This window comes from Mesocricetus auratus, unplaced genomic scaffold, assembly GCF_017639785.1.
Source record: "Mesocricetus auratus isolate SY011 unplaced genomic scaffold, BCM_Maur_2.0 Super-Scaffold_100010, whole genome shotgun sequence".
NCBI lineage: Eukaryota > Metazoa > Chordata > Mammalia > Rodentia > Cricetidae > Mesocricetus > Mesocricetus auratus.
This window is the reverse complement of record NW_024429194.1, coordinates 22,720,959-22,748,781: the sequence shown is the minus strand read 5'-3', so window position 1 is coordinate 22,748,781 and position 27,823 is coordinate 22,720,959. Positions and strand designations below refer to the sequence as shown.

General features: G+C 37.6%; 1 protein-coding gene across 4 annotated transcripts in view; it reads left to right on the top strand.

Annotated features, from left to right (window-relative positions):
* Gigyf2 (GRB10 interacting GYF protein 2) overlaps window positions 1-27,823 on the top strand; it is a 121,009-nt gene that overhangs the window by 23,654 nt on the left and 69,532 nt on the right. For all 4 annotated transcript variants that reach the window (XM_040753094.1, XM_040753096.1, XM_040753095.1 and 1 more), the window contains 4 exons: window positions 2,687-2,766; window positions 12,303-12,432; window positions 13,758-13,853; window positions 22,802-22,916. In XM_040753094.1, the coding sequence (XP_040609028.1) occupies window positions 2,726-2,766; window positions 12,303-12,432; window positions 13,758-13,853; window positions 22,802-22,916 (382 nt within the window). In that variant the 5' untranslated portion in view covers window positions 2,687-2,725. The remainder of the gene's footprint in view (window positions 1-2,686; window positions 2,767-12,302; window positions 12,433-13,757; window positions 13,854-22,801; window positions 22,917-27,823) is intronic.

Below are 27,823 nucleotides of genomic sequence, written 5' to 3'. Positions count from 1 at the left end.
CTGTTCAGTATTAAAAGTATAATATAGATTTGTTTAGAGCGCTGTTCATTCACAAATGCAAAAAACTTGAAGTTACTTATTTTATAACTTTGAAAAGTTAGATGGCTCAATGATTAAAAATACTTGTTCTTGCCGGGCGCTGGTGGCGCACGCCTTTAATCCCAGCACTCGGGAGGCAGAGGCAGGCGGATCTCTGTGAGTTCGAGGCTGGGCTGGACCGACAGCCTCCAAAACAACACAGAGAAACCCTGTCTCGTAAAAACCAAAAAAAAAAAAAACAAAAAACAAAAAAACAAAAACAAAAACAAAAAAAAACCAAAAAACAAAAAAACCCCCAAAAAACCAAAAAACAAAACAAAAAAAACTTGTTCTTGACGAGGACCCAGTTCAGTTTCCAGCACCTACATAGTAGTTTACTAACATCTGTAACTCCAGTTCCATGAGATCTGATCCTCTCTTCTGCCCTCCTTGGACACAAGGCATTCCTATGGTATACATATGCAGACAAAACATTCATACACAAAAAATAAAATAACTAAACCCAAAAATTTTAAAAGAGCATTATAAACAAAATTATGAATTAATTGTATATATTTGTTAGAAATTTGTCCATTCATGTCTACTGAATGTTTTAAAATAGAGGATATAATGGGATTTTCTTTGGAGACACAGTCTCATGTATGGCAGTGTATTTTCCAACTTGCTGTGTAGCTGAAGATTACCTTGCAGTTCTGACCTGCTCCCATCTCTCCAGTGCTGGTGACTGCAGCATGTCCCATTGTTGCTATTTATGAGGCACCAAGGATAGCCCCATGACATATTTCATTTTAGGCGTCCCCAGCTTTATAGTGTAATTCTAGGTTGTGGAAATGAATAGCTAGTCCCCCCCTCCACTGCATGTAGGTGAACATAAAAAGAGTTATGGAGGTATGGAGGGATACTTTGTAAATTTTAATATGTCAGTTGAGAATAATCTTTGACTTAACTGAAAATTATTATGTTGTGGATATGGTGAAATGGCAAAAGCTAGAGATGAAATTGAATTAAGTAAAAGTTGTGGGTTGAAATGTCTAACCATATGGTCTTTCTCTACCAGAACCTCTAGACATTTTGTTGCCTCCCCATTTTTTGGGGGGGGGGGAGGCAGAACCTTATGTAGCTTAAGCTGACCTCCAATTTACTATGAAGCTGAGATTGACTTTGATCTCCTGACTTTTCATTATGATTGATTAGTTAACTTTCAAAACAGTGGTACCTTTATCAGTTGTTCCCTGTTTTGAGGTAGGCTTAATTGATTTAGTATGATACACAAGGTAATACTATAGGGGGAAAAATCAAGTTTGTAATTGAGACAGGATGGATGGGTCTTTATCCCAAGCTCCCCTTCCCAGGCCATTTAGAAATTTGTGTTGGTTTCCTCAGTGTCCTTTTTGCCACTACACACTTAGAGCAGAGTACTATCCACAGGGACTTACAGACAACACTCGAGGAACTGAGTTAAATAAGCCATGGATGTTCTGGGGAAAATTAGGAAGGGAGAAACAGAAAAGTTTGGGTCAAAATACTAGTACTAGATAGTACTAATTATGGAGGAAAAATGAACTGGTTTCAAAAGAAGGCAGTCAAGAGAGGCACTTGGCCGAGCAGAGTCATCTTAAGATCCCAAGTTGTAGGAGTTTGAGTTGGAAACATTTGGCTAGGTGGGGTTTGAAATGTAGACCAGCCTGATCTACAGAGTAAGTTTCTCAGGGCAGCCAAGGCTATATAATGAGACCCTGTCCTGCCTCCCCCATTCCCCACCCCCCAAAAAAATGGAAGAAAGAAAAAAAGATAAAGGTGAGAAGACTAATCTCATTTTTGCAGCCAACTCTAGCTTTAGACAAGACATTCAGAAGGAACTATGTAAGACAGTCTCTCCAGAGCTTACAAGTCCATTAAACTTGCTCTATTAGATTGATTGGGAAGGAGCAATCTAGGGTCTGGACCTCAGGATTGAGTAAGTTCCTTAGTGCTTAAGTTAGATTTCCTCCTTTAATCCATAAGAAAAAGGAGCAGAGCACTCTTGCTTGAATTGTTCTTAGAGTTCTCCAGAAGTGTTGCATCAGGAAATAATTCTAGGGAACCATGTTATAATTAGTAGCTGGGTTCAAGCTTTGGGGCTTGTGAGATTTTGTGTTTGTGAGATTTTTCAGTACTTATGGTCATGATGATCAAGTATACTAGAACAGGATTTTCCTCTCATTTGTCCCTAGATGTTCCCTGTGTCCAAGGGGCTTCTCTTACAGTTTAAGACTGCTGTCTGGACTTGAGTCCATACCCAATCCCAAGGGTTCTATTTCCGTCTTCTGTGTTAATAGCACCGGTGGAGTTTACTGCTTTGAGAACCTATGTGATCATATGTGATGCTCTTCTAGTAAGTTAAAGAGGAAAATAAGTTGCTAAGTGATTTTTTTAGTATTTTCATAGAATCTAAGTAAATAAGATAAAAACAATACCAAGAATGATTCCTAATACCAACGTGCACAGGCCCTTTGCATCCCACATGTGCAAACATGCAAGCTCAAGTGCACACCACAGGGAACTTGAGATTATAAACAGATCACATGTTGTCTGGCTGTATGTTCTGACTTGGTATTCTTCACTTTCTCTTGACATTATTTAACAAAGATATGTTTCTATTTAACAGGTTTTCCCACATACAAAAATCATTTTAAAAATACGGAGAATGGCAGCAGAAACGCAGACACTAAACTTTGGGCCTGAATGGTGAGTTCAGTCTTGTCCTATTTGGCATTGAATGACATAATCCACTAATATGACATATACAGGTGCTGGGTGGTATATAAATGTGCATATTTCTGAGACTTGTTTCATATGTATATTTTAAAAATGTAACTAGCATATAGTAACTTATATTTGGTAAAGGATGGCATTCTCTGAGTTTTTTCATGGTTTGGCTAGGTATTAATAATGAAATTAAAACTATAGTTCCACTACCCTAGCAAAGTGTTTATTTTTTAGCCTTTGTGTATGTATCTAAACAATTTTATATAATTATAATAGTGATACTTTAATATCTATGTTTTCTGCTATTGATATACTTTTTAATGGAAGCATTTGGAATTTTTTTATTGATGGGCTAGGCAGGTGGTCCAGAGTTAATACTGGCTATTAGCAGTAGCCCATCTAGAGCTGAGTTAGCATTTGCCTTTAATAACAATTAATTGACCTTTGAGTCTCTTACAGATATATTTGGACCCCGAATATGGAATTCTCATGGAATTTTGAGATCCATCACATTATAGTGTGGCTTTCCCCCCTCTTCTTTCCCCCCCAAAGTTGGTGATTGAAGATCCTCTCTTCAGTGGCGGGCGTGAATAATAATAGTTAATTTTCCATTCATACTTGGACCAAGCCCCTTTGGTAATGTTGAAGGCAGTACCTAAAGGAGGAATTTGAGTAGCATCATAATTCTTTGTGTTTAGGTTGTGGTTTGTAAGACTTCTTCTATACGATTTCAATCTTGTTTGAGGAGTCTTATGAACTTACTTGGTCATATGCACTTTTCATATGTAATTCCTAGATATTCTTAACCATCATAGTTAGCATTTGGAGACAGAAGGAGAAAGCATTTTTAGTTCTCAGAATTGACACACTGCCTATAGTTTAAATTTATTTTGAAAATGTTGATCTAAACAACGCTACACCTGTTTCAGTCATTTTATATTTAAAGAATTTTCTTATTACTAAATCACTGTTTCTAGGAAAATCAGAAATTATAAGTAAGCAAGGAAAAGGTATAATTACCTTAATTTGATCCTTAGTACCCATTGTAAATATCTTGGTGTGTCTCTCCAAGTGGTTTTATGTATCTTATTTGTGAATATGTATATTTATTTTCACAAAATGGGGTCATATTGTGCATTCAGTCTTGTAACTTAAAAAAAAACAAAAACATACAAACTAAACAAAACCTTTTTCAATAATGCTTTTTTTGGTTATATTAAATAGTTTCATTGTATCGATGTACTATCATTTAACCAGTTCTCCAGATGTAACATGTAGAGGCTATTCTCAGCTGTCAGTAATATAAAAACATTTTAACATTCTTATAGCTAAATCTTTATTCACGCCATAGTAACTTCTTTAACCAGGTGGATTTAAATTCTTGTAGTTTGCATTGTAAACCATTGTGTTTGCAGCTGTTCTGCTATTATTAATTACTTGGCTTTTGTACTTGTACATCCTCACATGTTTTTCTTTGTAAAATCATGATTAAAATTGTTAAGTCATTTAAAGGGTTTTTTCTTACAGCATCTTGCTAATAATACATAGTGAAAAAGAAAACAAAATTTAGCCAAAACCAAAGAATTAAAAACAAAACAAAGCCGGGCGTTGGTGGCACACGCCTTTAATCCCAGCACTCAGGAGGCAGAGTTAGGTGGATCTCTGTGAGTTCGAGGCCAGCCTGGTCTACAGAGGGAGTTCCAGGACAGCCTCCAAAACAATACAGAGAAACCCTGTCTCGAAAAACCAAAACCAAACAACCAAAAAACAAAAACAAATCAACCAAACCGATGATATTCTTGGTTTTTTTTTTTAACATCTTACATCACTGGTTTGCACGTGGAATCCTGTTGGAGTGTAAGTAAAGTTTTGTGAATAAAGTTTTATTGGAAGATAGTCATGTTCTTTTGTTTCCATGTTACCTTGATTTTGTACTATTCTGGCTGGAATGAGTATTTCTGCTAGAAGCAACCTAATTCTTAGAGCTTGTACATTTTCTCCTTGGTCCTTTGCAGAAAGTTTGCTGCTCTGACATGTGTTATCAAACATCAAATCATTTGCAGGTATCTTTTTGTCATTGGCTCAGTCTGTCAGTAGTGTCTCACATATCCTCCTTATTGTACCCTGAATTATTACAGGGTAATAATAAATTTGAACTGAGGTAACTTTAGCAGAGGGTGGTCATCAGCCCTGTCCTTAAACAGAAACTTTTAGTTGTTACCTAGGCTAATCCTGTAGCATTGGTACTTAGGAGCCTTTACTGAGGGAGGAGTGGAGAGCTAAGTAGGCACAGCCTTACTTGTGCCATCCATCAGTTCTTTTTAGCCAAGATAGTGTATAAGGCCCTTAAACAACTGAGTAATCCTGTACTAGAAAGCTGACCTGTCATTGGAGACTTCTGGCATATTTTCTTCATGTAGCATGTTCATTATGAATCTTAATGTAAGGAACTGTGTTCAAAATAGTTGAGAATCAAGGAACAGAGTGATTATATTGAGTCATTTTGTAACTCTGAAACAGCAGAAACATTTAATGGTTTTTTATGCAGAAGCCACCATTCTTGTAATGAATAATAGAAAATACAGTGCTTAATAAGAGATGCATAAAATGAAGTTTTTTCTCTTTTAAAAGATTTTTATCTTCATTTTAAAAAATATACTTGTAATTGAAAATTTTCTCATTTCTTTCCTCCCTCTAGTGCTTATCTGGGGCAGTTGTGTTGATATGAGAACATTGAAAATTGTAGGGAAGAACCACACCTGTTTAGCCTTACTAAACCCAACAGAATCGTTAGGTTGTGGATTGTTTATTAGAATCAAGAAATGCATTACAGATTCACCAAAATAGTGTAAAACAATATGACATAGTTAATGAAGAAAATAATTTTTAGGTATATTAAAAAAAACCACCTCAATTTTAAATGCCTTTCTTCAAATGTTACCACTTTAGACTTTTTGACTGTACAGCTTGTCCCTTCTCCCTCTTACTCCCTAACTCCTTTAGTGTCTATATCAAAATGTGAAATGCTAAATACTTCTTGTTCAGAACACAACCTCTAGCTTTGACTAGACTGTGAGCTCCTTTGTGAGCAGGCATTTGATCTGTATTGTTGTATAGTTTGTTATTGCTGTAGCTCCAGTGCCTGACTCTTCGGCACTCAATAAATGTTTATTAAATGAAATAATGAATTGCTGGAAAGTAAAGTTTTTCAGTGTTTTGTTATTGTAAATGATGTGTATGCTTCTGAATGATTTTACTTATATGCTGATAATTTTCCTTGGATTAATTCCCTTGAAGTAGTATTATTAAATCAAAAGTTTCATTTTTAATTTAAGGTTTAGATGACATCACACAGATTGACTATCAGAAGGATAGTGTGAGCTTACCTCACTTCCTCTGCATGTTGATGTTATCTTTGACAAAACACCTTTTCTGTTTATTTATTTATTTATTTTTGATTAGGATTTATTTGTGTAGCTCTGACTGTTCTGGAACTCACTCTGTAGACTAACTAGGCTGGCCTCAAACTCACAGAGATCCACCTGCCTCCGCCTTCTGGGTGCTTAAATTAAACTATCTTGATAAGTTGCTTTGGTATTAAATACTTTTGATTTAGATTAAGTCTTTTAGAATTTTTTTTGTTGTTCTATTGACAAGAAAATTTGGAGGAAACAGTAGTATGAAGAAAAGTAGAAAAAGTCTAAATTATCCGTAGTCCTATCACTCAAACATATATACTTCAAGACATCTAAAAGTCAAATTTACTTGAGAAAAATTTAAGGACCAGAAAAATACTCAGGTAATTCCAGATGACTTTATTCTAGGGAGAATAATAACAGACACCTTGCTTTCTGGGAAGAAGACACACAGAAGCTCTCCTAGGGTTTCCTCACAAGAAGAGAGGGAGAGGGCACCTCCCCCTAAGCACTTTGGTTATACCTTTGTTAAAATAGTTAACCATTTTGAGTTATGTCTCTTTTCTCTGTGTGGTTGCCTTAGGAAAGAACTAATTCCATATTAAAGACACTTATCTCTGTTTTGGCCAATATTTTGAGTTACTGCACCAGAGTTTTTAGTTAGGTACTTCATAAAGCTTTGTTCGGTGAAGTCATTCAGGCTTCATTGGCAAATGTGATTGGGACATGAGAATGTAAACCTGAAACTGCTATAGACAGTCATTACTCCTAAGAAAAATACAAGTTCTGTCAGAATGCCTTACTTTTTCCAGTTCTCAAAAAGGGTTGAAGAGACAGTGAATGAGGTGCTATCCAAAGGAGCTGTACTCTGGAAGAGAATATTTGTTTAAAAAACAAAACAAAACAACCCTACAGTCAATTGCCTGCTTCAATTATCCCCCACCCCCCACAATTTTTCTGGCTAAGTGTTAATTCAGCTTTTTCCTGTATTTACCAGTTAACTTTTGTTGTCTCTAGTATCTTTCTTCTTCCCCATTCCTGATAAAGGTTCAGAAAAATATTTGAATATTTCTGGCTGTATAAGGGGCATGTTAAAGACAAGTATGCGAGAGATTGCAGGTTTAAGAAATAAACTTCAAGACATATGCCTTTAATGTTGGAGAGATAGAGGTGAGTTTGGAGACACCCTTTCGTGTGACTTGTTAAGTTGTTTGGCTGTTGTGTACCAAGAAAGAATTGGTGAGTTTTAGTCAAATTTTCATTTGGAATAAGAGATGTAGAAGATAGAATAAGAGTATATTGTTCAAGATGATTATAAAATGTGTGAAAAAGATTTAGATCTGTTGTGAAAGATTTAGAATTAAGACATCATAAATGGGTATAGAAGATGGGCGGTAAAGTTGATGAGCCCTGTGAATGGAGGTTGTGAAGAGATGGGGATTAAGAAGTTGATGAGTAAGGTGTTGGGCATGTTGTACCCCAAAGACTCTGTGTGTGCATGTGTGTGTGTATGAGTGTATGTGTGTGGGTGTGGGGTTTTGGAGGGTCCTGCTTCTGGTCCCTGTTAGTTCTCTTGTAGGCTGGAGAGGTGAAGGCCATGGGCTTAGAACATTTTTCTTGTTTTTTACAGTTTAAGGCTGTTGATGAAGTTCGTAGAGCAGTGCAATGGTGAGAAGCTAGGTTGCATTGGGTTTTGAAGTTACAGTGAAGTAAGGAAGTGAACAAACTTCTAGAATAAAGAAATATGACTAGTACAGAGCTAGAAGTGAGGTGATACATTACTAAGACACTGATATATATTTATAAAGACTAATGAAGAACACAAGAGATCAGATTTCTAGAAAAGAGGATTGTATGGAAGAGATAAAGGTCACTGGTAGGCTTTGAGAAAGGAGATTACCCACATGCAGTTCAGCTTTTCCATGTATCTGGGTGAGGGGGGACTTGGAATTGACTTTTGATTCAGATCACAATGGTTATTCCAACTGTCTTTCTTAATTGCTTCTGTCTCTTCATAGATACTGAAGAGGAAGCTCTGATCATGTTATAGTTAGTGGATATGATGCCTGTAAAAGGTGTTGGTCCTCTTTGGGAAGCCATTGGGGTCTGTTGGAAGTAGTTAGGGCTACTAGGCTATAAGGGAATCTCTGGTAAGAAGACCTGATTCAAACAGTCACCAGGATTTTCACATGAAATGGCTCAGGTGTGCCCTCTAGTGTTAGGAACTATTGGGAAGCATTTTGTCTTAGTACCATGTGGAAGATATTTAAAAGTGATTGCTAATATATTAAAATTAATGCCTGTCAATTAAGTTGGCTATTGAAAATAAAAGTTTGGGATCTCATTGGTTATAGCATAGTTATTTAGTCATAAAAATCCTAGGCTTGAATCTTAGTTCTGTTGTGACTACTGAGATGTAGTAGTTTCCGGCTTCACTTTTTGTCTGTTTTTCAGTGCTGGAAGCAGAACCTAAGGCCTTTTGTATGCTTAGCCCTGCTCTATCAATGAGCTTCACACTTCTTATATTTTACATTATGGTCTTTATAAGCTTAAGTTGGATCAAATGAGCTAACGTATATATTTTCCAGCTTCAGTTCTTAGAGACAAACTCTGCCTACTTTTTTAAGGACAGGTTCAATTTTTTTCCTGTGTGAGCACGTGTGTGCACATGTTTATATAGATGAATGCACATAGAGAGCTGGAGAGCAGAGGTCACCATTGAAGGTCATCCTTTTCCTTTTCACTCCATATTATTTTTTTGAGACAGGTTCTCATTGAACCCGGAACTCTGGTTGAATAGACAGGCTGGCAGTAATGCAGCTTCTCCCACTTGCCTCCTTCTGTGACCCCCTTTCCTGAGTTGCAATTACAGACAGTTGTCACCACACCTGCCCTTTCTAAACGTGTGTGAGCGGGATCTGAACTCATGCCTTGCACTTGCCTAGCAAGTTCTTTACCCACTGAGCCATATCCCCAGCAGACAGAACCCAACTTTTGAGATTGTAGTGGGAAGAACAGTTTCTTGAAGATCTTTCATTAGTTATTGGCTTTCTCCTTTGAGAAGTGCTTTTCTGTCTTTAGTATGTCCTTTGGGCACCGAACTTCATGTCTGTCAAGAAGAATTTGAAAGGAAACAAAGACCAGTTCAGTAGTTGTGAGCACTCTGCCTGGTACTTCCTTTGGGGTAATGGGGGATTCTGGGACTGATGGAAGAAATTATTTAAAATGACCCTGGAACACTTTGGCAGAAGATACAAAATAAGCTTTACAAAGACTTAATAGGGACATGTCCAAAGGGGCCAACAGGAGCCATTTGAAGAGTTTCTTATTAGTAGTCAAAGATGAGATAGTGGGGGGAACATTATTAAAAATAGTTTCACTGAATTTAAATACATAAAGAAGTAATTCCTTACTGTTGAATATTATTTTGAAAATAAGAGACAAGTTTTTTCTTTCCTGTATAAACTAACATTGAGCCACTGTGCCAAATAGTGTAAGAGATGTTTCTCTCTGCAGAAATGCTACAAGAAAAGAGTAGGTGTGGCAGAATAGAATCACAGGCAACAACTGTAATAAAGTGAGGAATCTAAGCATGAATCATTAGAACATACTAGCAGTTCAGAAAACCAACTAGGCATTGTCTGTCTGTGATGGAATAATATACTACCACAGGGGAGAGATTGCCAAAAATATGCAACGCATCTTAACAGGATATACCCACTTATCAATTTAAATGAAATAACAGCAAATTCAAGACTTCAATTTTTGTTGTTGTTGTTAAACAGTTTCTCACTGTAGCTTTGGAGCCTGTCCTTGAACTCTGTAGACCAGGGTGGCCTTGAACTCGGAGATCCACCTGCCTCTGATTCCCAAGTGCTGGGATTAAAGGTGTGTGCCACCACCACCGGCTTAAAAAAAAAAACAACTTTGTGTGATAATTTACATATAAAATAATAGGTCAAAAATTTCCACCAAAATAGCTTCAAAGGCTTAGTGGCATGTTACTGAGAGTCGGGTTAGCCATGGATTGCTTATTTTGGGCTTCAGTGATTGGTACATGTGAGTTTGTTATGTGCTTCTTAATACTTCTGTATGTTCAGAATTGTTATGTTTCTAAATAGGATAAGAAGATAGAAACCCTGGAAAGAACCATTCTCACTGTATTGTACTAGTGTTTATTTTTTCTTCAGTATTTTGCATGTAAACATGTTCTTATGTTTGCTATGCATGTGCCATTTTTGAATAATAGGCAAATATTTCTTCTATTTTAACTGGTCTTCATGTTAATTTTTAATGTTTAGCAGTTTAGAGGATATATTTTTAGGATGTCTGTTGAATTTTCCATTAGGGTATACCAGATGAATTAAAGTAACTTAGCCTTGGTGTCTGTTACTGTACAGAACTTTGGGCAGCCGACAGTCAGTTGTTTCTAGTGTAGTTGGAATCAACCAACCAAATCTATCTGCAGCCTATCTACTTTCCTTAATTCTGTTTTTATTTTTTGTTTTTGTTTGTTTTTCTTTTGAGACAGGAACTTACAGAGCCTTGGCTTCCCGACTGCTGGGATTAAAGGCATGTGCCACCATGACTAGTTTAGGAGCTTATTTTTTTCTAGTTTTGCTGAATAGTCATCTGGCCCTGGATCTTTTTTTTTTTTTTTTTCTTTTCATAACATTACTTTGGGCTGGGGAACAGCTCAGTTAAAGAACCTACCTAGCTGCTGGTGTGAACGCAGTCCTGGGTTTGACCTTAGGCACTTGCTAAAACTGGGCCTGCTTGCAGGCTTGCTTTTAGGAGGTGAAGGCAGGAGGAGCAGAAGTTCAAGGTCATCCTTGGCTACCAAGTGGTGAGTTCAAGTCAGCCTCAGCTGTGAGGGACATTGTCTCAAAAACAAAACAAAAAAATCAAACCCCCAAACCATTATTATGTTGGTAGTGCTGAGATTCAGATATGAGCTATGCTGATCCCTCAAGACATTTTTAAATTACTTTTTAAGTTTTTATACTTAGCCTTCTCTTTATGTTCCATACTTTATTAAATATTTTCGCTATTACTAAGTAGCCAAAAAAGCTTTTAAATACTTAGCTTAAGTACATTCTTGGAAGTGGCTATTGCAATTTATAGTTTTTAAACACCCCCCCCCAATCTTTCTTTTTAGTCTTGGCTTGTCAATCAGAAAGCACAGGAACATTTCATGTATTCATAGACCTTATAATCCTCAAAAATATTTTTAATTGTGTGTATACATGTGTGTGTATACATGAGTACAGGTTTTGGATCTTCTGGAGCTAGTTACAGGCCCTTCGAGCTGCCTGATGGAGGTGCTGGGAACCAGACTCAAGTACTCTGCATGAGCAATGTGTACTCTTAACTGAGACATCTGGGAGGTTGGGGTGTCCGTCCCGCCCCCCCCCCCCCCAGAGTTTCACTGAGTAGCACTGGGTGTCTTGGAACTCATTTTGTAGTCCATGCTGGCCTCGAGCTCAGAGATCTACCTATCTTTGCTTCTAGAATGCTGGGATTAAAGGCATAAACTACCATGCACGGCTTACTTAAACGAACAAACAAACAAAAAACCATGTGTGTTTGTACATGTGGTCTTTGGCACATGTTTAAGTCAGAGGACAATTTCATAGTTGGTTCTGTTTTTACCTTTATGTGAGTCCTAGGGATTTAATTCTTGTCTGCAGACTTTTGAGCAAGTGCCCTTATGCTGAACCATTTTTCTGGCCTGTGACTTACGATCTTATGATCCCTATTTGAGTGTTTCTATTGTTTAATGTTCTTGTTGATACTTAGTAATTTTTTGTGAGTCTGATGGTTCCTGGTTTTGTGTTTTTGGTTAAAAAACTCTCCAAACTTGAAGCTTCATAGAGACAACTATGGCATCTTTCAGGTGTTGGAATTGCTGAGTTATCATTGACTGTCTAGTTAGCACTTAGTGAACTTCTCAGAGTGCTGTAGCAGAAGCTTGTAATCATCTTTGCTGTTTAAGAGAATGACGTTTTTTGCTTTTCTTAAGAACTGCAGTGAATTCTTACCCTGTATTATATAAAAAGCCCCCAGTGTCATAATATCTGTCTGTTTTTCCTGTTTTAGGCTCCGTGCTCTGTCCAGTGGTGGGAGTGTCACATCCCCTCCTCTTTCTCCAGCACTGCCAAAGTATAAATTAGCTGATTATCGTTATGGCAGAGAAGAAATGTTAGCACTTTTCCTTAAAGACTACAAGGTAAGAAAATACAAAAAGAGTTGAGAATGTTAGAAGAGTCAACTCTGGACAGTGATACTTAGTCTGTGTCTTTTGGACTCCTGCTTATTTCCATCTTACCCCTTTCCTGCATCAAAACACACACGTGGTTAATTGTGACTGAGGGATGTGCTGCCCTGAGAGAAGACTCATGATTCCATTATGGGAACAGGTGCCTTTGTGGCAGCACTGTTTATTTATCTCCGTCTCTCTCTCTCCCTTCTGTAACGGGTAGTCTTCCTGCCAGCCACCTGGGTCCCGAGCTGTCTCAGCCCCCAAATAACACACGAAACACTATATTAATTATGAAGCTGTTGGCAGTTTTCTTGGTTTCTATTTGGCTAGCTCTGACTTAATTATTAACCCATAACTGCTAATCTGATTATTTCCACATGGTCTTCTCTTACTGGAGAAAAGGATCTGGACCTCTTTCTTACTTCTCCTGCGTCATACATCGTGACTGTGTCTATTTTCCAGAATTATCTTTGAGTCCTAGTCCCATCTGGCCAACAGTGCTTTACTAATTAACCAGTAAGACAACATATACACAAAAGGACTTCCCCCTTCCCCCTTCTCCATTTTTTCCCCCTTCTCTCCATTGTCCCTTTTACCTTCCTTCTCAGTCGTGGTCCAGGATTGAGGGAGGACCAACATTCCTCTTCTGCACTCCTTAAATAGAAAGGTTTAGTAGGGAGAACTCTTGAAATGTAACACTTGCTTCACTTAAAAAAGAACCAAGATGAAACAATGTAGGGTTTTTAATTTGATCAGGGAAGATGATATCTTTTGTTTTTCTAGATATACTTTGTTTTTGATTTATTAGTTGATGGGGAATCTCAAAGTTTAGTTGCTAAGGACAGACACAGTTGCTTTGAAATGTCCCTTTCCTCTGTTTTAAGTGAAATGTGGAGATTTTTATTTATCTATTCTGTACTTTAGGATACCAGTTAATTCTAAGTTTAAAGGAAGTGGTTTCATGGGTGCAGACAATGGGTGTCTTGATATTTTATTTTTTTGAGACAGGGTCTTTTTAGCCTTGGCTAGCCTAAAGGTCCCTGTGTAGACCAGACTGGTCCCAAACTCAGAGATCTGCCAGCCTCTGCCTCCCTCTGCTAAGATTAAAGGTGTACCACTATGTTTGACTATGATTGGAGTTTTTATGTAAGTACTGCATAACTAATAGAAGTTAATTGTAATTGAATAAGCTTTAATGTATTTATAATAATCATTGCAAAAAATTAGTGTCTGTAATTTATCTTCTGTAGTTGGAGAAATGACAATCTCATGGCCTTGTGTTTATCACACAGATACCTTTTGACCTTCTGGAGAAAGAATTTTTGCCTATCCTTCAGGAGGAGCCCCTGCCACCATTGGCTCTAGTACCCTTTACAGAAGAAGAACAGGTTTGTACTTACTCGGCCTCAGGTTTAACTCTTATTTCTCTTGCTCCAGTATGGATCTGGAAAGTCATTGCTAAGGGTATCCTAAGGGTAGCACCACATACGCTCAGGTTAAACATCTTACTGATGTTTGGCATTGAGTTGCCAAGGCTTTGCTTTAGATTCTGAAGCTGTTGAGTATTATGCAGAGGTCAGGAAATCTTCCTAGATTTTTTTTTTTTAGTTAAAAATCTTTGTTTAATTTTTGTATGTGTATGGGTGTTTTGCCTTTGATATATGTCTGTGTACCACATGTCTTGTGTGCCTGGTCCCCAAAGAGGCCAGAAGAGTACTTCAGAGTTATAGATGGTTGTTAGCCATCATGTGGATTCTGAGAGTTGGACCCTTGTTCCCTGGAAGAACAGTCAGTGCTCTTAACTGCTCACCTGTCTCTATAGCCCTGTTTCTAGATTTATTTTTATTTTTTTTAAGTTTTGGTTTTTGAGATAGGGTTTCTTAGTGTTACAGTTCTGGCTGTTCTGGAACCAACTCTAGTTCAGGCTGACCTCGAACTCACATAGATTTGCCTGCCTCTGCCTCCCGAGTGCTGGGATTAAAGGCGTGCGCCACCACCGCCCAGCTGTTTCTAAATTTTTAAGGACAATGGGAACTATCCTTTATGAAATACTCAAGTTGAGGGAAGTTTCATCACCCCCCCAAGAAAGAAAGGAAAGATCATCTTTGTAGAAAAGCATACTTTTTCACAGATGATTGTCTCACCAGTGAATTCATTTAACCATTATCAAAAAATTTAAATCTTCAGCTTAGAACATACCTGAAACTTTTCTGTCAGCACTGCGCTTGGTGGTTTCATTTTATAGTTGTGGTAGTAATGTTTGGTCTTGAAGGTGGCAGTTTTATGTAGTGACTTTAATTGTGTATAGATAAAAGATTGATTTTAAGGACTTTAGATACTGCACTGCAATGGAAAAATGAGATTGTGTTGGAATTCTGTATTTCGTGTGAAACGAAGAATCCTCTCTGAGTGCTGGGATTATAGCAGCATGTTTTACTTTATGCATTGCTGAGAATCATACTTGGGGCTTTGTGTATGATGAGCAAGTGGTCTACCATCTGAGCTGTATCCTAGCCATTTGACTCTTTTTCTAAAAAATCTCTTTGAGACAAAGTCCCCATCATAAAATTGACCTTTTAACGTTTTGAGACAGGGTCTCATGTAGTCTAGTCGACCATGGCCTTGAGCTCATAGCTGAGGATGACCTTAAACTTCTGATCCGGCCTCCACCTCAAGTGTTGGGATTATAGATGTGCATCATCATACCCAATGAAGTCCATCTTTTTTTTTTTTTTTTTGGTTTTTCGAGACAGGGTTTCTTTGTATTGCTTTTGAGGCTGTCCTGGAACTAGCTCTTGTAGAACAGGATGGCCTTGAACTCACAGAGATTGACTGCCTCTGCCTCCCAAGTGCTGGGATTAAAGGTGTGAGCCACCAATGCCCGGCTAAAGTCCATCATTTTGTGTGTGCAGATATATGTGGGTGTGCAGGTACATGTGGAGGCAAGAGAACAAATCCAGTTGTCATTTCTCAGGTGTTGTGTCTTTTTGTTAATTGTTAATTTTTATTATTATGTTCCAGTAACACACATGGATGAATATTTTGTATCATGACTATTCTGACCTCTCATCTCCCTATCACTTCATCCATTCTATCCCCATCTCACAAATCTCTCTTAAACATTTATATTTGTGACCTGCTAAGATTAACCAGGGACACCAGTTTGACAGTGGGTTAGAGTTTGGTGGGTTAGAGTTGCACACAATGAAACAGTGATTTCCCCCTCTTCTAGAACCTATTAAAAACACTAGTTCAGATGTCAAGGATAGGGCCCTGTAAGTCACTCCACTTTACTTGACTGATGGTTGACAGAATCAAACTTGTGTGGACCCAGTATAGTAACTACAGTTGATACAAGTTAATGATGTAACATTACATTTTATTGAGTCTATCAGATGGCAGTTCTTGGCCTTTCAGACTCTTTTGTATTAGATAGCCCCTCTTCTTCAGTGTTGTAAGTCTTAGACTGTTATTAATGACTTGTTTAGGGTTGGGCCTGTATCTGTGGCTTATTTTCTGTATTTTTGGGTAACTTCCTTCCCCTAGTTTTTGGAGATAAGTTCTCTCTGGATAGCTACTGACCAAGTAAATGGTGCTAGCTGGCTGGCTAGGGAATCCCAGGAATTTTTTTCTCACTTTGAAACTTTGGGATTCAAGTGTATGCCATTAAGCTTGACAGGCTTTCTTCTTTTAACTCTAATATGTATTTTAATTTTTAAAAATTATGTTTATATGATTTACATGCAGACAATGTGTGTTCACAAGAGTGCTTGTGCCTACAGAGTACAAAGGTCAGATCCCTGGGAGTTGGAGTTATAGGTTAGTTGTGAACCACCTAACATGGATTGTTCAGACCAAACTGAGTTTCTCTGGAAGGTCAGTACATGCTTTTAACCACAGAGCCATCTTTCCAGCCGCAGCTTGATAGTTTTATGTAGGTTTTGGGAATTTGAACTCCAGTTCTAGTGCTTGAGTAAGCATTTTACCAGCTGAGCTATTTCCCTAACACCAAATTTACTATTTTAATGAGTATACATTTCAGTGACATTTAGTATATTCTCTAGAGTTCCATAGCTAGTACAGGTATCTAATCAACAGAAGAACATTCTTCTCATGGATTGTCCCTCCCTCCCTCCCTCCCTCCCTCCCTCCCTCCCTCCCTCCCTCCCTCCCTCCCTTCCTCCTGCCTTGCCCTGCCCTGCCCTATCCTACTCCACCCCACCCCACCCTTAAAGAGTCTTATTATATAGTCCAGTTGACCTCAAACTTCTGATTCTATTCTTCAGTTTTCCTAGTGATAGGTTGTGAATACGTTCTTGTGCCAGGCAGGAGGCTGTCTTAGAAGGTTGTATATTTTATGTTGAAGATAGCACAGTAATTTTTATTTTGCAAGTTTTTCTTTCCTTCACTGACTTCTATTTAAACTTGAGAGTGGGAGAGAGAGAGATACAGAGAGAGTAGAGTCTGTCTGTCTCACTTGAGCTTTCAACATAAAACAATAAATTTGGTACTTGTAGCTAGTCTCAATTGTTCATCTCTAATCTGTAGTATATTTTGAAGCATAGGTTTCCCAGTGTCTGTTGTAGGATTGTTGGATGTTGTGATGGTTTCTTTCATTGTAGGTTATGCTCTAGTGGGACTTTTCTGTTCTGGTGTTGTGCTGCTTGTGACTGAACCTAGGGACTTATGCATGCTAGGCAAGTGCTCTGGCCATGCTACCCCTGCTGTGGTCATTGTTGTGGTAATGGGATAACCTAGGTTTTAGTTCTTTGCATGTTTTTAAAGTTTTGTTTTTGGGATATTGTCCAGTAAGTTTCCATGGCTGTTGATCATAGTACACTCCCACCTGTAGTCTGTGACAGACTCCATTTGGATATAGGTTTTCTAGTTCTTAGTTTTTAAGTTTTGTTCAAAGAAAACGGTTGTGCTAGTTTATTTCCCTGTGTGTGTGTGTGTGTGTGAGAGAGATTTGTTTATCTCCATTTGGTGTCAGATTGGTATAGGTTTGTTATATATAGCCTTATATTTTGAAGTATGCTCCATATGTTTCTAAGGTCTCTGGGACTTTTATATTGGAGGCATATTGAACTTTGTCAAATATCATTTCAGCATTGATTGAGATGTAATTGCTGTTCTTAAGTTTCTTTACTAGTTTGTATATGTTAAACCAACCTTGCATCTCAGGGATGAAATGAAGCCCACTTGGTCTTGATGTATGGCCTTAATGTGTTTCTTAATTTGTTCCTGAATTCGGCTTCCGATACTTTGCTGACTTTTTTTTTTTACATCATTAAAAAACTACATGTTTAAATATTTATTAATTAGCAAGAAATCAAGTGGCTTAAATATAAAAATTTACAGGACTGGGAGACAATGATTATCCAGCACCCACATAAAAGTTGTATGTAATGGTACATGCTTGCAATCTGATGTTTTGGAGGCCTATACAAGAGGATCCTGGGGACTTGGGTCAGGCATTTCAATGAGAGATCTTGTCTCTAAAAAAACAAAAGAAAAAAAAAGGAATGATGGGTAGGAAGGAGAACTGGCTCAGTTAGTTAAGAGTGCTTCCACAGTAAACATTAGGAACTGAATGAAAAACTGGGCATGGTTATGCATGTCTGTAATTCAATGATTTTGAGGGCACAGACAGGAGGATCACTGGGGCTTACTAGGACTGATAACTTTAACTCCAGGTTCAGTGGGAGACCCTGTCTCAAGGAGTAAGTGGAAAATGATAGAGCATGATGTTTTTGTCTGACCTCCACACAAGTGTGTACATGCATGCATATACCACACCTACACAATGCTTGTTTGCATACATGTGTGCAGTGTTCTCTCTCTCTCTCTCTCTCTCTCTCTCTCTCTCTCTCTCTCTCTCTCTCTCTCTCTCTCTCTCTCTCTCTCTCTCACCCCCTCTCCCTTTCACTCCATCCCTCCCTGCCTCCCTCCCTGCCTCCCCCTGTCTACACACACACACACACACACACACACACACACACACACACACACACACACACACTCACACACGCACAGAGTAATAAAAAGAGAAAAGGAAAGGAAATAAAAAGGAGAAGCCCCGTGTTGATCTGGATTCTATATGGGTACAAGTCCTCTAACACTATATACACACTCACATATACACACATGCATTATCTACTCATGCAATAATAATAGACCAGAAAGATGATTCAGCAGGTATACAAGTCTGTGACTGAGTTTGATTCCTGGAACGTATGTTGAAAGAATCCATATGCAATGGCACGCATCTGTAATCTCAGCTTTCTTAAGGCATAGTAGAAGGAAGAGACAGGAGAACCATTGGGGAACTTTCAAGCCAGCTGTTCTGGAGTAGGAGTTCAGCAACAAAACTGAGAGGGCCAGGGAGATGACCCGGTGGGTGGGTAAGGGGACCTGCTGCCAGACTGACAACCCTGGTTTGATCCCTGGAACCCACAAGGTGGAAGGAAAGAACTGAATCCTAGAGTTGTCTTTTGCCTCTAGGTGCTAGTGATGGCATAGGTGTACCTTACACACACACACACACACACACACACTAAAAATACAATAATGATGATGTTGGTGTAGTAACAGAATAAGAGGGAGCCTGTCCTTTTCTTTTTTGGGGGGCTGGGGTTCCGAGACCGCCCAGCAAGGAAACCAGTCTTAACAAGGTGGAATGCAAGAATTGACTTCCTTAAGTTCTTTGACCTCCACACACATAGCATGGCACATGCTTCTCCTGCCCTACCAAACAAATACATAAATAATAAAAGCACCAATCTTTAAGAATGCTTAAAAATAAAATAAAAATATATAAAACATTATATAATAATAGAAAACTCTTCAGTGTCCCTTGTCTTCCTCCACCATATGTCTGCCTTCCCTAAAGGGAGGCAGTATTAGTGGTATATGTAGATACATATGTGTTTCTTGACTGGCTCTTATATTGCCCAGGTTGGTCTCAAATTTGTGAACTCAAGTGAGTTTTCTCACTGTGTAGGAATTACATGTGGGCATCACTCTGTGCAGCTTTCATATTTTTTCCAGGTAAACATGTATTTTCCTTTTTATGCGAATGGTACTGTGCATCACACATTGTGCCTTTTTGACAAAAGCAGTTTTTATTGAAATAATTCTCTGCACACTGGGAAAAGTTTCTGATGTTTGACTTTGTTCTCTGTCCATGGTGGTGAAATTGCAGATCCTTACCATTTATATTTCTTTTACTGTTGTCTCTGAATTTTTCTTTTATACTGCTAGTCTTTCCTTTATTGGTTTATATTATTTTTAGTGCTCCTTATCTTTTCAGGTCTGTCTTGATAAAGTTTTGAAAATTCTTACTCTATTTGTGGTTTTAAATATAGCTTAAGTTCTGGGCAATGAGCCTAGGGCCTTCAGTATTCTAACTAAGCTGTGCCCAGCTCTGTGCACTAATTTTTATATCTCTTATGTAGTTTAGTGGCATTATTTTGTGAACTTTCTTGTTTGGGGGGGGATGTTTGTACTTATTTGTAATTATATATATTTTTTCTTAGAATAATTTTGAGATTTCCAGACACAATACTGGCCAGAAATGATTTTAAAAAATGTTCTGGACTTTGACTCAAAGAATGAGTTGGGAAACATCCCATAAAATTCCTTCCTTTCCCTTTTCTTTTCCTTTTCTTCTTCTTCTTCTTTTTTTTTTTGAAATAGGGTTTCTCTATTTAGCCTGTTGTCCTGGAACTCACTCTGTAGATCAGGCTGGCCTTGAACCCAAGAGATCCACCTGCCTCAGCCTCCTGAGTCTTCGTATTAAAGACGTACGCCACTACTCCTTGACGCATAACATTTCGCAAGAAATCAGAATGCAGTAATTGGCTACATGAATCATTGTGAAAAAATAAAACAAATTTAAAACAAATACTGTTTTAAAACTGTTGATTAACAAAAGTAAACCAGTTACTAGAAATGATTGAGTGTTGAATTTTCTTGAAATATAGTTTAAGAAATAATGTCTCATCCTTTAGAACATAGTAGAGAAGACTTCCAAGCCTCTGCTCTTTAAATTAACCATTATTGGTTAGTGTTTAGGTAGCTTTCATGTTTTGTTTTTATAAACAGTACCGAATTTAGTGATCTATTTACTTACATTATTTTTTACATATATAAATAGTAGCACTTTTGTGTTAAAAAGTTATGAGCATTTAAGTATATTTTGAGAATTTGCTTGTTAAATAGATTAAAGTAGTTTGTACTTTGGCAGTAATATATGAAAGTACATGTGTTTCTCTATTTTTATTACATGATACATTTGACTTTATGTATGTATTGCATGGATCCTGGTGTACAAAGTGGCGTTACCACTGATCTTTCTTTTTAGAAAATATTATTTTAATTATATGTGTGTTTTGCTTGCATGTATGTCTGTGCATCATGTGTATGCCTAGTGCCTACAGAGGTAAGGAGAGGGTACCTGATCCCCTGAAACTGGTGGTGAGCTGTCATGTGGGTTCTGGTACCTAAGCCCAGGTCCTCTGTCAAGAGTAGCCTGTGCTCTTAACCTCTGAGCATCTCTCCAGTCTTGACATTTCTTTTCCCCTTCTTAAGTATTGCAATGCATTAATTGAGATTTTGGGACTTCATAGACTTGTTTAATTTTAGTAATGCCAAGTTGTATATTTAGTAGTCCAGTGATTACTTTTTAACAAAAGGTAAGTTAAATTTATTAAATTTTACTAAAATATAGTTTGAAATTGATGGTGTTAGGTATTTCCTCTTAACTTCTGTTTTCAATTTTACTGTTAGGTTTTTAGTTTTGAAGTCACTTGACTACATGATCAAAGAAAACTTTGTTTACACGGATAGTTTCTAAAAGTTATTTGGACAAATCACAGAGAACAAAATTGAGAGAATGACAAGCTGTGAGGAGAAAATGGTGCACATATTAAAAATCCAATAAAACAGAATTTTAATAAATTGCATGTTCTTTAAAAGAGGGTCTATTAGTTGATTTGGAATGTAAGAACACCGAGGACTAAAGTGGAGTTGAATTTCAGAACTTTTTTCACCTACACACCTTTTGTTTTGGATGATACTGGGAATTGAACCCAGGGCTTATGCATGATGACTATAAACACTGTATATCTGACTCATGTTCCCAGCCCCCTCCCCTCCCCCAAGATAGGATCTTACTAAATTGATCATGTTGACCTGAAACTTAAAGCAACCTATGCGGGCCTCAACCTGAAGATCCTAGCCTCCTGAACACTGGAATTACCCAACCTCAAGTTCACATTTACTTCCTTGCAAGATGGGCTGGTGATTCCATCCATATCTAAGGTTCATTTCCTCATTGTGTCCTACCCATGCACATCTGTGCAAATGGGTATTAGGTTCTAGGTGTACAAGATCATTTAATCTGTTGCAATAATTTTGTTTAAACCCTCTTGCAGAACTTCCTGTTAAAAGCCCAGGATTTTCTGTTTTATAGTTCATTTATGTCTTGTAATATTTCTTGCTATCTTTTCCTTAGCTTCCTTTATTTCATTTATTCAGGTCTGTCAGTAGACTTATTTTAACTCCCTGTCCTCCTCCCTTTCTCATGTGGATACTCACTTCCTACTCTAATTGTACTTGATTATATTCCAGATTGACACTGGGTTCAAGTGCAGGTTTGTACCTACATGATTATGATCACATATACACTGATACATACCTGAGCACGCATTACTCACATGATTGCCAGATGCACATACACACGTGTTTCAGGTGATTGTCCTCACACAGACTTTTACTTGACTCTTTTCCATTCACTTCTGATTTCTGTCACTCTGGCAAATACTACTTGGAGTTGCAACTCCACGTTGTTGAGTACAATTAGGCATTTCCTTTGTTAAAATGGTCACTCTTAAAAGTGCCAATTTAACCTAGTCTCCTTTTACAAAACTTTCTGCTGCCTGTTTATTTTGTCTGCATCTGGATATGTAGAGCACATTTAATTTGTTATCTTGTATAATATTTCCTCAACAAACTGCCTTGTGTAAGGCATCCATGTCAACTTTGCTGATCTGAAAGGTCAATTTGAAATTGTCTTAAGGCTAGCCTGGTCTATATAGCAAATTCTAGGGCAGCAAGAACTACATAGTAAGACTCTGTCTCAAAGACAGAAAGAGATTGTTAGGTAACTGGATTTGAATGATCTTTATATGCTATGAAGTTATAGTTTCTCGTTGCTTATAGTAGTTAGATACCATTACATTTTATAGGTGCAGTGGGAAGTGGGAAGAAATAATACGTAGTTTTGCGTGTTTATCCATTTTTATTTTTTTCTTTATGTTTATTTTTTTGGCAGAGAAACTTTTCCATGTCTGTAAATAGTGCCGCTGTCCTGCGATTGACAGGACGAGGAGGAGGAGGAGGAACAGTGGTGGGGGCTCCTAGAGGTCGAAGTTCTTCAAGAGGGCGAGGTGAGCTATGTGAAAAAAGTATTCATGGAAGAGGAGGAGGAGGCTAGGTAGAATCACTAAATACTTTAATGCCTAGTTGAAAATCAAACCAACTGCTCTTTGATGTTGACTGCAAATGCCTGAACATTTATTTTCTGCAGTGTTTCTGAAATGCCTTCTACAGCCCCTACTTTGGAGGAATGTATTTCTAACTATTAGTTGAAACAGGAGAGAGTCTGTAGACAGTCCTAGTTAACTTCTAAAGAGGAATCATTGCTCACATTCTTCATCCCTGGAGCTTTGCATTTTGGTTACTAGAGCATCCTGAAGGGGTTTGGTAACCGGCGTCTCCTCCATGCACTATATGATTTCTTTACAAGGACCATGTGTGTATATTACCATAGCCAGGAGGAATTTAGTGAGACACACCTCAATACCTTTTAGGAACTAGATCTCTTAGTGGGCAGAGCAGAATATAAGCAGGCAGCGTCCCCTGGCATAATGTGTAATTTTATGCATTTAGGCTTTTTTCTTAGAAAGTTTCTGATTTGTTGTTCTTTTTCATCCCCTATTTTGCATTCATTGGTTTTCTATTAAAATCGTTCTTGATGTTTATAATAGATATTCTTCCTTCAACATGAAACCCTGTGTGGGTTGAATCATAACATTAGTCCAACCATTTATTGTAATTTTTCTCTAAGACATGCTTTAGAAGTGTAATTGGGTGTCAGCAGTGGCCAAGGCCATTGCTTTCACATTGGGTGTGGCACAATTATGGATGTGGAATACCTACATTTTTTTTTTTCAATTTTGTTTTTTTCAAAGAAATTTGAGCATTTTGTTATGCCTTCTTAATAATTTATACACATTCTTTTTAAAAGTGGGGAGTGTATTTCATTGTGAAGGATGAAGAGGCTAACTAAAACTTTGATTTCTCCCCCTTACAATTTTTTTTTTTTGTAATTTGTCTTTGTCTGGAATAGTACTTTTTAACTGGAGTAGTGTTGATAGACTCATCTGTAGAACTTAATAAGAAACAGTATTGCCACAGACATTGAGGTAGTGAGAGTTAGGCATGTCTGCTTTCCAAGTTGTTCCCATATCATCATTGTCTGGGATCTGTGCATATTGATGTTTGGAGATGGAACTGGCTGATTATGGTTCTGGCTCTCCATGGGCATTTCCCATGCTTTCCTTCTGTGGGATTCAGTGAGAAGAGGTTTCATTTTGGCAGCTTTCCCTCCTGTGTTCTTCAGGTCAAGCTAGAGAAAAATTTCCTTAACCAAGAGTACAGACCACACACATCCTCCACCTGGTCTCTGTAGGCCTTAGAAAAACCTCACATTTAAGAGAAAGGAGCAGAACCTGGGTGTGGTAATGCACTCCTGTAATCCCAGCACTTGGAGGGTGTTGTCAGTAGGGTCAGGAGTTCAAGCCCAAATTTCAGCTACAATGAGAGTTTAAGGCTAGCCTGAGCTACATTAGATACTCCTACAGTAACAACCAAACTGCCCCCCCCCAACAAATGTAGTATGCCAAAGCATCAACAAATAGAAGCAAGTGAAGTATTGATGAGTTTTCCTGTTTTTGTTTTTTTCTTTGAAGTAATTTTTTTATAATCCATGCTTGCATAAAACCCATGTAAATTACTTACAAGTAGTAAATTTACATGCTAATGTTGAAGTGTGTAGAACTAGTTAAATGGATACACTCAGCTTTGTGAAAATACTTGGAATGTTATGGTCAGAATGGTCTGTGATGCGTGTGGCTATTTATTTTCACTTAATTCTAACTTTCTTGTTAATAAAGGTTAGTGTCTGTGGCTTTTCTTTAGGTTGTAAGTAGTATCTCTTTCCAATTCAAGGGAAAAAAAAACTCATTTGCAGATCTGCTGGCTTCTAGACTTAGATATTCTGACCTAGTAAAATTTAAATGAACAGATGTCTAGTGGAAACAATGTAACATTGTTATCTTTTAAAAAATCTGGTCTGGATGAATAAAAATTCATAAACTGTTACCTGCATCATTAGCATTGTAGATAGAAGCATATTTTAATTCTTATAAAGATTTAGGTGAAATCTCCGGTAATAGGACAGCCCTTAAAGTTTGGTCAATGTGTTTTCTTGCTTGTTCTTATGTATGGGAATACATTTATTTACAGACGATTTAAATGTGACAAGTTGGAGCTCTAACACCAGATCTCTTTCTAATTAGTAAAGCTTTAGTCATATGATCAAGGCTAGGGCCAGTCACAACTGCAGGGAATATTTATGTATGTTTACATTGATCTTTTTTTTCCTAATTCATCTAAAGTTTCAGTATTATTAAGACAGGGTTTCTCTGTGTAGCCTTGGATGTCCTGGAACTCGCTCGTAGACCAGGCTGTCCTTGAACTCAGAGAGATCGGCTTTCCTCTGCCTTCCGAATGTTGGGATTCAAGGTGTCTGCCACTACCACCTGGTGAAAAAATTATTTTTATTAAATACTGGTCTAAAGAGCTAGTTCCAGGCCAGCTAGGGCTGTTCACACAGAGAAATCGTGCCTGGAAAAAACAGAAAAGCAAAAAAAACAAAAAACAAAACAAAAAAAACCCTATTTTAAAAAATTACACGAATGTGTTTATATCTGTATGTGAATGTGTATTTGAGTATAGGTGCTCTCAGAGGCAAGAAGAGGGCTCTGGCTCTCCTGTAGTTGTAATTGAACAGTTGTGAGTCAGGCAGTGTGGGTCTTGGGAGCAGAACTCGGTTCACTGATGAGCTCTTAACTGCTGGGCCATCTTTCCAGCCCTGACAAAATTGTTCTTGGAAAGGAGAGGACTTTTTTTCTTCATCCTAAAAGTCATTATTGTGGAGGAATATTCTTGTTAGAATATATTATTTAAAGATTTAAAATAGAATGTGTCTATATTCTGAATGTGGGGCAGAGGGGAAGCTACTTAAGTTGGTTTTAGGTTGACTTAAAGTGACATCGATGACACTGGAAGATACGTTTGAGATTGTTATAGTTGAACTGTGGTTTTTCACTTTTATTTTATAGACAAAGTAATACTTACTAGTCAAGAGAATATCTGTTCCTAAGATTACCCCTGTACAGTTCTGCAATGTTTAATATTTTGTTAACGTCACAAAAGTACACCTGTATCTGAGTCGTTGTAAATCTTTTTTAGAATATTGTTTTGGGGGAGAGAATGTATTTTTGTGGCAGAGCATTTGACCAGTATTTGCAATGTGCTAGATTTCGTACCCAGCACCATATACATCATTTTCTTCTGATCATTTTGCTCTGTGGGAGAAATTAGGCTAGGGACAGTTAGTTATAAATAGACCCCAGACTCCCAGGCTGTCTCCAGCTTTCATCTGTGTAGGCTACAGTTGATATGTTAACTGAGAAAACTGTAGAATATGTACAGCTGAAAGTGCATACTGCTTGCTGCTCACATATCTGGCACTTGGCATGTGTATCCTTTACTCATAGCTGTGCAGCAGTGTGGACAAATACTTTATATACATATACGTCGTTCTTGAGTATGCTTTTGTCATTTAGTAGCAAAGGTTTACATTTATACCAGTGTCTTATGCTTTAGCTTCATACTGTTCTAGAATGTTCTTTCAGAATTTTTTTGTTTTGTTTTTTGAGACTGGGTTTCTCCAAAGCTTTGGAGCCTGTCCTAGAATTTGCTCTGTTAGACCCATGAGCTCACAGAGATCCATCCACATGTATCTGCCTCCCAAGTGCTGGGATTAAAGGCATGTGCTACTACTGCCCAGTTTATCAGAATTTGTTTAGCCAAACATTATTAGGTTGCTTCTAGTGTTTTGAAATTGAAGTGTTCACTTTCATACACATGTAGTCATGCCTTATTTAACGAGATACAGTATGGTAAATGCCTTATTGGGTGATTTCATATCTATTGATGCGTGAACATGATCATTTATAGAAGTTTAGGTGGTTTAGGTTAATCACCTGGCTTGGCTTCTTGATACAATTAAGAGACAATGATTACAAGATATATGTTGCTAATGGGATATTGCTTTACAGTAAATTTAAAATAAGAAGTACACTTGAAAATGTTGTATAGTGTTGTAAATCCACAAATCAGTAACATAACCGTTCATTGTCACAGTCACATACTGTATACTGCATGTTGTCAAATACACCATGTTTTTATGTGATTGTCGGTACAGGGGATCTCTTTAGACCAGTATCATCACAAATACTTGAGTAACACAAGAAGTCTCTAGTTACTATAGAGTTTTCCGCTCCATTATAATCTGATTGAACTGTGATTCCAGTAAATAGTCTATCACTTAATTGAAACTATATCCTTTGCATGATGGTTACATTCTTGTGAGTGCCTCTCTCCTCTCTCCTCTTTTCTTTTTTCCTCTTTCCCCTTTTCCTTTTCCTTTCTATTTTCCCCAAGCTTTTTGAGTTATTCTTGATGCAGTGTAGGCTGGCTTCAAACTTTTGATCCTCTGCTTCGGCCCCCTGAGTGCTAAGATTATGGGTATGCTCCACAACACCTTGGTTCTGCAGAGGTATTTCTGCTGGGATAAATTCTGAGTAGAGCCACAGAGTTGATAGGTAATCAAATGCCCTTCGTTAGAAGTGTGTTTATATTTGAATTGCAAAGCTTCTAAATTCCTACACAATCAGCTCTATGGTTTGATTTTAGTGTTGCTATTTTCCTTAGCCTCATATTTGAGTCAAGTATGAAGGATGCCTTTTAACCTGTAAGAACACATTGCATAATCCTAAAACTGTATAAGTCACTCCTACTACTTTTCTGGGACTAGATAAAAGTGTTTTTATCGTGCTTGACATTTTCCACTGTATTCTCTCTGCAAACTCTCCATATTAAGTGTTCCCAGTAGTTATTGAAAATAATACACTAAAACATTCAGTTTATAATGGTTTATTGAACT